Source organism: Austrofundulus limnaeus, unplaced genomic scaffold, assembly GCF_001266775.1.
Source record: "Austrofundulus limnaeus strain Quisiro unplaced genomic scaffold, Austrofundulus_limnaeus-1.0 Scaffold1406, whole genome shotgun sequence".
Taxonomy (NCBI): domain Eukaryota; kingdom Metazoa; phylum Chordata; class Actinopteri; order Cyprinodontiformes; family Rivulidae; genus Austrofundulus; species Austrofundulus limnaeus.
The window spans coordinates 66739-78425 of NW_013953808.1; the positions used below are offsets into that span (position 1 = coordinate 66739).

The window sequence follows — 11687 nt, forward strand, 5'->3', positions numbered from 1 at the left end:
ATCYGTCAGCGAAGGAAAAACTTAYWTTTTGTTATCAACTGTGAAAAGACGTGGAAGTTAAATGCACTTCCGAGAGTCGAGACAAGCTCCTCCTTGAGCTGAACAGCAGACCAACCACATTTATTCTTGGAAMRGACCATTTTYATCAGWGGCATGCACGCACATTTGCCACAATCTATACTCCTTGTCTGGACATACGGCACCTTAATCAGCAGGAAGTGGAGACTGAGAAGTGGGTGGGCAATTTCATTATTTAATCATAGTGGAAATTTGAGGTGTGTATAAAAGTTCAAACTGATGTTTCCTCCTGTGTGGTTTCTCACCTAGGAGTCATTGCAATTGACTGCTTTGCTGTTGTTGTGGGTTCTCGTGTGTTGGTTCAAATTGCTCTTTGTGTTGAACCTACGATCACACAGCTCACAACAAAATGGTTGCTGTCCTGTGTGGATTCTCATGTGAATGTTTAAATGCCCCTTTCGGCTAAAGCTTTGCCTACACACTTGACAACAAAATGGCTTTTGGCCTGTATGGATTCCCATGTGTGTGTTCAACACACTCTTTTGTATAAACCTTCGATCACACACCTTACAACAAAATGGTTTCTGTCCTGTGTGGATTCTCATGTGTGCGTTTACACTGGCTTTTGCGGTAAACTTCCGATCACATAACTCACAAGAAAATGGCTTCTGTCCTGTGTGGGTTCTCATGTGTGTAGTTAAATGTCCCTTCTCACTGAAGCAAAACCCACACAGCTCACAACAATATGGCTTCTGTCCTGTGTGGACTCTCATGTGTCTGTTTAAACTGTCCTTTCTGGTATAACTTCGCCCACACAGATCACAACAAAACTGTATTTGTCCATGTTTGTTGTTTCTTACATCTGAATTAGGAACCCTGCTGGGTGAAATCTTCCAGTCTTTATCAGYGTCTTCAGTTTTTGACCCAGAGTCTACWAAGTGTTTCAGCTGAGAGTCAGAATTGTTCACATCATTGTCATCTTCATCATCTTCACTGACTTCAGTGTCTGTAGAGTGAGAATCGTCTTCATGAGTACTTAGATCTGAGTTTCTTGTAGTTTCTGCTCCTCCACAGGACTCTCCACCAGTTGCTGATTTTAGGTTGTCAGCTGAGCTGCTGGTTGGAAGATTGCAGACTTCAACTTGGTGTTGATATAGCTGATCATCCTCATGCTTCAAAGGAACTGCAGTAAATGAAAAGCTGGTAGTATCTGTCTCCTCCTTCATATTGAGCTGCTTTTCCCCCAGACTGGTCCACAGTTCCTCGTCTTCATCTTTTATCTGGATGCATTTTTGGTCCTGCTGGTCCACATAAGACATCTGTTCTCCGGGAGCCTCTTCTTTAATTAGCACCAACTCCTTACCDCCTGCAGGAACCACTGAAACACATGTAAAGAACAATAAGAACTACTGTAGCWTTAAATTTACACAGACATCTCTTGTTAACTGGTCACAGAGTTGTTCTTATTATTTTTTTAACCAAACATGTTGCAGTGCTGGTTCCCGACTTTGGTTTTAATCATTTTAAAAGTATCACTTTGATTTCTAAAGCCTAACAGCCAATTCTGAGCCACTTCTTTAACAGACGTGAAAAGAGTATTAAAATAATGTATTTAAATAGAAAACTTTGTCCGTCCCAGGTGGTGACAGAAATTTTCCTTTGAYAGGGTTGCTACAACAGCATACTTGCATTAAAAACCACACTCAAAATACATTTAAAAKCACATAACAACACATAAAACAGACTGTTATACGTAATTGTTAACAGGATATTACATTACAGTTCCTTTTCTAAAGTATTCAGAGTGGATATTGTAAGCAGAATAAATKAYTTTTTGTATATTGTTTTCYGGGCAAAATGKTTTTTGTTGATATATTTTTGCTTTTGKCTTCTTCGTTCATCARTTGTTGCCACAGTAAGTAAACTCAAACAAAGACTTGTCAATTGTTTTTATGCTGACAAAACCACTGAGCATCAAGCTATCCAGGAGCTGGGGGTGTACTTTCTAACGTTCAAGTTGGATGGAGCCACACTTTGTCCATCCTATGGTATCGTGTTTGGTCTTATGATTTGAGATTAAATTCTCTAAGTATTACTAATTTGTTTTTCCTTGTGACTCATAGAGCTTACCTCAGTTCCTCGCCTCCTGTGACAACTCCTCACTTTGCTCCGGTTCACCTTCTCCGTTATGATTCTGGACCCCATTACTCAGAACTGTCTACCTACAACTCAAAGTATAACCTTGAGTTCCGGTTCTGGTTTTGACTGAGATGGCTCCTCCTTAAAGATTTTAAAACCTCTCCTGTAGAATATTATTACTCACAAACTTTATAGCAAGACAGCAAATGTAGGACAAGATAGCTATGCTAACACAAAAGACGGATCTGGAAAATCAAAAGGTAATGAAAAACCCAACGTTATTCTTGAAATGATCTTTCAAGAAATAAGAATTCAGACACAAAACAAGCAACATTATAAGAGAAGATATTAACAAAGTGAACCAAAGAATTGAAGAAACCAAAGACCGTATCAGGGCAGTGGAAGCTAAGCTAGACACGATTGAGCTATTGGTGAAAAACATGCTAAAGACCCAGATTCAAAATAAAGAAAAGTTGGTTGATCAAGAAGCAAGAACAAGGAGGAAGAATATATGGATTTTTCAATGTACCGGCGAATAAAGAACAAGGCAAATTGATGAATGAATGGATGTTGAAAAACTCCTGAGAGAAACTGGATATTCCTGACTCCTATGAACTCAACATACACACACAGAGCTCTTTCGCCAAAACCAAAAGGAGCAGCAATGTCCAGATCAATTGTAGCCCATTTCCTACGGTATCGTACAAAGGAGGAAATACTGAGAAAAGCATGGGAGAAGAAGAAAATCTATGTAAAGAACCAGAGGGTATACTTTGACTATGACTAACCTACCGCAATTATAATTGCCACAAATACAATGAAGCAAAACAGGTGCTAAGAAGATTAGTTTTCAGACCCCATACCCAGCCAAACTTTGCGTCTTCTATAAAGATGAATCACATGTAGAGCCTACCACCAGCTAAAATATTGATTTTGATCAAACTCTGAACATTTCAGCATCATCAAGTCCTCAGAGATGAGTCTCCTGAACGGTTGACTCCAGACCAGCTCTGTAACACTCCTGACCCAGGACTTTTATTACTATCAACATTCCTCCTTTTCAGTATCCCACAGCACCTCTGATTCTTATTAACCAGAGTACTAGACACTGAGTAAACCTTTTTCACCTAAATCAGAACTCTCAGACTTTGAGGCGCCGTCCGAACCCCAGAACTGTCAGACTGTGTTTTCTTGACTAATTACATCTTGAGGGGCAAACTCTCCTTTAAACATGTCCTGCTCAAAGACTGTTTCCTTCTTTCTTTCCCCAGGAGCCAACAGAGAAACTCAGCTTTATGAAATTAACAAAAGTGAACATTCATCATGGTGAATGTAAAATGAGGAAAAAAAATGAACTTTTTTAAACATGTCTATTTTTTTTATCTGTTTAACCTGCAAAGATTAATCACATTTTTCTTTTTGAAGGATCTGAGTTGCCTGAGGTCCACTAAATGTATTATTTATTTTAATCAAATGACTCACTCACAAAGTCCTTTTGAATCTAGACTGTTTTATCAATTTTCAGGTGGATGACTCCTGACCAAGATGTTTCTTTATTTCAGGATTTAACAGTTGTTTTCTTTGATCTAAGTAATGTTCTTTTTATCGACATATATCCTAGCCATTTGGAAAACTTAGGATTGTGATTTGAAATGTAACAACTTTCCTTTAGGATAATTGTGGTTTTATTTACTGGTAAATATTGTTAGACAGCTAAACTGATGTTTGTCTTGTCTTAAATCACTTTATTTCCACTAAAAGTACTGTCTTAAAAGATTAAATTCTTTGTTTTATCTCTATGAGGCAAAAAGGCAAGCAACTAGTAAACTCCCTCTTTAAACTTAGAAACGCCGTTTATTTTTCCAGTTGAAGAAAAACCACACCTTTGTGTGCTCATTGGCTGAACCCTTTAAATCGACCCCTCTTTTATGACGTGTAACATTTTAATTGGACTAACGTACTGCTAACTCAGCCCGACCAGAGTCTTCAAGAGTTACTGCGTACATCTCCAAACTGTCTTCTCTCTGTCTACACTCTGCCTTCTCTCCCTTCGAATCTTCTTGGACTCTGGTTCCACTTTGACTTCGCCTGAGCCCACCTCATGGCGTCAAGACGATCTCATGTGCAGGACCTCTTTGGCTGTCCCGGCCTTCTTTCTCCTCGTCGCCATTTTAATGTAATTTCATTATAAAACTACCAAGTAACATGCCAGCTCTCACAAGGGCTTGAATTGATAGGAAAGTTGAAAGTAAGTTCATTTGAACTCAATGCGTCATTTTGATCCGTTTTGCTTGACGAAGTCTGGATCAACAACCACCACTCTGAAGCACTCTAAATGAAGGCGGGCACCCCACCTTCACCAGCCAAACCCAGTCTCCTGACTGATGGATCAGTCAAGTCACAGACACCTCTGGTTGTCTGGCAGCCAGCCAAAATGACGGATTCTCTTCTGGAAGCAACTTACAGAGTCAACCCATTCGCAACTTGCCTCTTCCTGGTACCAACGCAGCAGGAACGACAGGTAGGCAAAACAAACCATTTGCTGGTGATGAAAAAGGTGCTCAGATTACAGGTTTAAAGTTAATTCATATGAGTTTTGGTAAAACATAGTAGTCCCTTACCCTCATTAAATTTTACCTACGYTAGTTAAAATTTCCATTCCTTAGAAAAACCTTCTAAAATATCTTTCTCGCTGTAAAACTCCTTTAGCTTTGTGTTTGTCTGTCTGTTTAATGCTCAACCCATTGTACATTTTCAAAGTTCATCTGGACCAGTTGTCATATTTTGTCAGTTTTAATTTTGGTCATTTATCATCATAATCAGAAATTATTGACAATCCAGGGTCCAGACTAGGAAACAGAGCTGCTCTCTCCTTTATTACCTACCCAAACCCCCATTAAGATTGTGTCAGCCCACCCACGGACCAAATTAAATAAATATAAAAACTCTAGAAAACTAAATCATAAAAATCTTATAAAAATAAACACAGTTACTTTACCAGAACAAAACAATAAAAGTATTAGATGTGGTTTATTAAACATCAGGGGTCTCATTTATAAAAGATTGCGTGGAAACCATACTAAATGTGAACGTACGGCCAAAAGGCGAAAATGGCGTACGCCAAAAAAAACATTCAGATTTATAAAACCGTACGTACGTACGTTTCTACACATCTTTCCTTTATAAATCACAGCTGCACGTCAGAGTTTGCACACGAGGTCCCGCCTCAGGTTCTACCCTCTACACGCCCACATTCAACCATAAACAGTCAATGTAAAGTACCTCATGAATGTTAAGATGTATTTAAATCAGTCAGCTGATCAATGCCAACAAAAGTGATTGGTTCATACACACTCCGTCGTGTGTCTGGAGGATGACAGGTGCTGACTGACAGCTGCTCACGTGAACAGATTGTCTGAAACTGACACAGATTTTCCCTCATTTTGCTTTGGAGTAATCTAATAATTTTTATAAAAAAATACTCAGCTTCAAATTAATTTTCTCCCAGAGCCTGCAGGATGATAAAAACAATAAAAATTAAATTAAATAAGTCAGATCAAATTAGAAATAAGTCCACCACTCTTCTCCTCGTCCTCTCCCCCTCCTGCCTGCTCTGTTATCCGCGGCAGACACCCCCGCCCCGCGCATACACACACACACGCACGCATCCCCTCGCGCGCGCATGACAAATACGGACTTTAAACATGAAGTTTTATAACATCCACACTGGCGAGGTGGATGCGCCCTGCGCGTGTATCCAAAGCGTGACTTTTGCTGTCCTGCTGTTCTTGTCGGGGAGGGGTCTGTGGGTCAGGGAGAGGTCTGTGGGTCAGGGAGGGGTCTGTGGGTCAGGGAGGGGTCTGAGGAGGAAGCAGATGAATGGAGTTGCGCACGGGAACTTTTATTTAAGATTTAAGTTTTTTTTTCAAAGGTCCTCATGGCTCAGCAGCAGATTACTGATCTGCTGCTGATTAATATTACTGTTAAGAAAGCTGGTGATAAAGCTGAATAAAAATCTAAGTCTGATGAAGTGAAATTAAATATCTGACAGTGATTACACAGTGTGGCTCTAATTCTTCACTTCACCAACTGTGTCGCAGTTTCCCATCTCCAAAATGAGTGTACGCATGGGTCAGAGCTGGCGTGAGGCACCGCACATTTTCACGCCAAGTTTGGATTTTATAAATCACAACCTTGGCGTGAAAAGTGGCGTATGCAAGTTTCTGGGCTCAAATTGTGCGTACGCCAGTTTTATAAATCTGACCCCAGGTCTCTTTCGTCTAAGTCTCTGTTAGTTAATGATCTGATAACTGATCATCATATTGATTTATTCTGTCTTACTGAAACCTGGTTACAACAGGAGGATTTTGTTAGTATAAATGAATCCACTCCTGTTAATTATTTAAATTTTCATGTTCCTAGAACAACAGGTCGAGGTGGTGGAGTAGCTGCAGTTTATAAGTCAGAACTATTAATTAATGCAAAATCAAATATTAGTTATGATTCATTTGAGTCTTTGTCCCTCAGTCTTTCTCATCTGGAATGGAAATCAAAAAACCTCTTTTTGTTATTTATCGTCCACCAGGCCCTTATTCTCAGTTTTTATCAGAGTTCTCAGATTTTCTGACTGATTTATTATTAAAAACTGATTAAATTGTATTAATTGGGGATTTTAACATTCATGCTGATAGTGAAAGTGATAGCTTAATTGAGTCAATTGGTTTTACTCAAAATGTCCACAGACCTATTCTCTCCCTTCAACACACTCTTGATCTGGTTCTGACGTATGGTGTAGAGAGTAAGAACTTAATAATACATCCTCACAATCCTGTTCTCTCTGACCATTTTTAATAACCTTTGAGTTTACATTGGCTGACTTTATAGCTACTGAGAGAAAATTTCATTATAGTAGATGTTTGTCAGAGAGTGCTGTAGCTAAATTTAAAGGGGATCCATGATTAATTGTAACACCAGACTTTATTTGATAAACATTTTAACTATAAAATAAAGACTGCAAAAATACTGTAGGCTGTTTAGTTTTTATAATTCTTAAACTAGAAGTTTAAAAATATCTTACACGGACGGGGCCATTTTATTTACACGCAAAACATTCTGGGTAAATGATGTCGTGGATAGGTCCTCGGTGCGAGGCTGCTAGCGAGTTAGATCCACCCTGAAGGTTAATCTTGGACAATATCTGACGATCGACTCTTTTAAATGAAACCAGAGAGCATTGACAGAGAGGAGAAGGTAGAAATGACTCAGCCTGTAACTGAAAATATGGATGGAGGACAACAGAGCTGCCTCATGGAAGAAGAACCTCAGCTTAGCCATTCCTCTAATWAATATCCATATTTTAGATGTACTTAATTTAAGAAAACCATACTATTGAACTGGAAAAATAAAAATGCTCTTAGTATCAATCAGTATAGGAATCTCTTATTAGATCACATTAGTCTTGAGACAGCATCTGTCGCTACATCAAATCAATCTATCTGGGCACCTTTAATCGGCTTCTTCACATAATGGGGGTTGGGGTCCTTGAATCAGACCTTGTGGGACATTGGGGCTGATGGGGGGGTAATCGGGGGTTGGGACGTCGGGAGTGTGGGTTCTCGGGGGCAGGGCCACTGGGGGTTCCTGGGCGGGGGGGGCTCTACTCTCGCCCCGGGGTGGGCATTGGTGGTTTTGGGGGAGACCTTCTGGTGGCTGCATGCGGGCCCTCAGGTGGTCTGTAGCGGCAGTCATAGGTCACCGATCCGGTGGTCTTGCTGTGCTGGGGTGGTTTCGGGATGGGCACGGGGGACTTAGGGTTCTGGGGCCGTGCTGCCCCTGGGCTGTGGTCCTGTTCGGGACTGGGGGACTTGGGTCCTGGCGGGCGGTTGCCGGGCTCTGGCCGTTTTGTGCCCTGGTGCCCGGCTCTGGACTGGGAGCCTTCGGTGTGCTGGGGGTTGGTGGTGGTTGGGGGTGGGGCCGGTGGCCCATGGAGGGGGGTAGGTCAGCCCAGCCTGGGTGTCTAGTGTGCTATATGTTCTGAGAGTTGTCTGAATGTTGGGGTGGGTGCAGTATTTCTTCTGGGGTGGGGGATGTGTGGATGGCCTTTGGTGGCAGCCCGGGGCTGTACTGGGGCAGCTGGTTGGTCCCTTCGTTGTGGCGGGGCTCGCTCTCGGTGCCTCCTTGCCCTGCTGGCGGCTGGGTGGGCACTCACGGCCGAACCTTCCTTGCTGGGGTTCGGTGGCCTCTTTTGGTTGAGGGCTGACTGTGTGGCTGGGGGTCTGGTCTTGGGGGTCTGGATGGCTCTGGGGTGGATGGATTGTTTGCACCCTTCTCTTGTGTTCCCCTGGGCTTTGTTTTTGTCCATGGTCTGGGGCTCCCCGGGCCTGGCGGTCTGTCTAGAGGAAGTGGCATTGGGACCTCACTCCCTGGGTCGGTTTCAGGGAGCGGGGGGTCCTTCTGGGGTCAGTGGGGGAACTGACTTCCTGTGGGAGCATTTTGCTCCTTTAGTTGTTTTTCTCCTCATCCCTCACCGCTTACCCCCACCCCCCTCATTTTCGTCTTCACTCATGTAGGGTTTTTGGGGTGTGGGTGCGTTGCAAGAGCAACAACTTTTTCATCTCTGTTTGCCGTAACCACTCGAGCCCCAATTTTATTATGCACTTTAGACATTCAATTACAACATCCTCATGACATTCACAAATAGGAACTTGGGGGTGGGCACTCTATGGCAGGCAAGGGGCGAGAGGGGATCACTCGCACCTGTGTCCACCCCCAAGGGTTGCTTATAGACATTTAGGGTTTTTGGGGTTGGACTTAGGGTGGAAGGAAAACTTGCTCAATGTTGGCCTCTGCCCCTTGTTCCTGTCCATTTTAATTGCACTTTAGAACAACACACATCATCAGCACATCTGGGGGTGGGGGTATGTGTGTCAGGGTCTTTCTTTGTTTTTTCTTGACCTCCCCGCTCTCCGTTTGCAGTCTGGGGGTGGGGTTCAGTGAAGGGGCGGACCATCTGGTGGAGGCCTGGGCTACGGATGGACTCGAGGCCTGGGGGCGCCTGCGGTCTGTCTTCCCCGGGGGTATTCGGACTCTCAGATTGTGGCCCCTGGTTACMGTAGTTGGCCTGCTGGCTGGGGTGGCTGCCGGAGCCTGGCTGGTGGTCAGCTGGGGGTGTGCGCTTGGCCGTCGGTGGTGTGTGTGGGTGGTCGGGTGTGTTGCTTCGCTGCGGCGGGGGGCCGGTCAGCTGACCTGGTGCAGCCCAGGCCGGGTCTTGGCTGTCTGCTCTTCTCCATCCCAGTATGAATGGGTTTACCCCCTGGGTTCAGATATGACCTGCCCTCTGTAGGAGGCGGGTACGTGTCCTGGACCTGGGGGGTATAGTGTGTGTATTGGGAAGGTGAGTGGAGTGTGGCGTCCGTCTTGTCTTTGAATGAGTGGGTGTGAGAATGAGGGTGGGACTGTGTGAGTGTGTCTGTGTATGATTGGGTATTTGTCAGGTTGGGATTCGGGCTGCCCTCTCCTCTAGTTCACCTGAGGGCCCACTGCTAGTGGTGGGCTTCACCTCTCCTGTCGCACTGCCCTCTGTTGGGGTGTACCTTTGCCTGCTGGTGCGCTGGTGGCTCTCAATGTCTGGGGCTGGGTGCTTGGGCATGTGCTGGCTCGACCTGGTGGCTGCCTGGTGGGGCTTTGGTCCTCTGGCCCCGTCGGGCCTTGGCCTGGGGATCCGGGTCTCTGTGTCCATGCCTGGATCTGTTCCGGTGTGGCGGGGGCCGGCGGGGCCTGTGAGCTTGTCGCTGCTAGCCCTGGGGGATTACTGAGTGTGGTTGCTGGTGGGGCTCTCCTGGTTAGCTCCTGTGTTCTTCTCTGAGGGATGGGTGGGCACTTCTTTCTGCTCGGGTGCCCTTGGGGTCTCGGCGCTTGGGGTCCATCTTGGGGGGTCTGTGGCTCTGGTCTCCCTTATGTCTGCCTTTGGTCTTGGGGGTTGGGTCTGTGGTCCTCCACAGTCACTATTAAATATTTCACTGGAGAAATCTTGTATTTACATGCATGCTCACAACTGCACAAAAATAGGCATTTGGATCCTGGGATTTCTGACAGTCACTGAATGCAAATATGTACTGTATGTCTGTGTGTATGTGTGTGTGTATGTATGTATGTATGTAGATATTTGTGTGTGTGTGAAGATATATGTGTGTGTGTTCTTCGTATTTGTGTGTGTATGTATATGGATATTGGGGTTGGGCAATATTGGCAAAAAAATTAATCACGATTAATTGTGGTATTTTGCCGATGATTGATTTAACGATTAATCCCCTGGAGTCCCTGGACGCCCTTATGTCGTAGTCACATGACCAATTTAGTGGAAAATATTTGCTCTTCATAAAAATCTGTTCCAAATTGTGTCAAAATCACAGACTTCATGTATAAGATCAAATTTAAAATTGTGTTGATAGATAAATAAATTACAGAACTTTTATTTTAATGTTTGTCATATTTGAAGTAGAGAGGAGCACTGAGCGGTCAGTCCGCCTGGTGGCATTAATCGAATTAATCGTCAAGTGCCAAAAAATAATTGATTGTTTTTGACGATCAATTGCACACGATACGATTGTGCCCAACCCTAATGGATATATATGTATGTGGATGTGTGTATGTATATGCATATGTTTGTATTTGTATGTATGTGTCTGGTTGTGTGTATGGGTGTGTCTGTTTTGTGTACATTTCTCAGCAAGGTTGTAATTATGATATCTATGTGTGGATGTGTATATGTGCATGTGTGGGTGCATATATGTACATATATGTATGTATGGGTTTATATACAGAGTTGCACATAACCAGTGAGCAGGTGCGCTTGCGCTGTCAAAAAAGGAAAAAGCGCACCAGATGAAACGTCATAAAGCTCCCTTGCGTACCTAAGCTTGTACCTGATTGTCTGTCAAAACAACAGTTAGCAGGGCTCTAGAGTGCGAACAGTTTGGTCGCAAACGCAACCTGATTTCTTAAAAAAATATATATATAAGAATCCAGCCGCACTGGTGTGAATGGATTGTTCACTGCGCCACAGCTGGACCCTGATATAAGGATTAAATGGACACTGCCTTCAACAAATCAGACGAAGTCCAGAGCCATTTTATCCAATCAGAGCAGAGCAGTGCGGGACTTTCAGTGAGAGCAAGTTTGGTTGAAGCAGCGGCTCGACTCGAGCTGCTGCAGCGCCGCGATCAGTCCTGGCTTCTCCTCTCCTCCTGCACTTTGCTCCTGAACTACCAGAGATTTTGGTCTGTAAAACCTAACTTTATATTAAATATATGTTCAAAATGTTGTTATTGAACAGATCTGTCCAACTCTGTGTGAGTGACAAACTCTTCTCCTGAGAGACTGCTGTATGAGCGTGTCGCTGCGCGTGCAGGCTGTCTGAGATTCACTAAGTTTTTCTAATTAAACCACATTAACTAACATAACACTTGTTTGCTCAATATTAAAGCAAAGATGATTCTCTGTTTAACACCCCAGTCAATATATATATATAT

At 43.6% G+C, this 11687-nt stretch overlaps 1 protein-coding gene across 1 annotated transcript; it reads right to left on the reverse strand.

The window, feature by feature from the left end:
* Positions 1 to 7813: 7813 nt before the first annotated feature.
* Positions 7814 to 9805, reverse strand: LOC106535284 (basic salivary proline-rich protein 2-like). The gene is made up of 4 exons (XM_014032257.1): positions 9685 to 9805; positions 9403 to 9577; positions 8282 to 8549; positions 7814 to 8101 (listed from the first exon to the last, which is right to left on the reverse strand). The coding sequence occupies exons 1-4, from the start codon at positions 9803 to 9805 to the stop codon at positions 7814 to 7816; spliced, it is 852 nt and encodes a 283-aa protein (XP_013887711.1).
* Positions 9806 to 11687: the final 1882 nt, after the last annotated feature.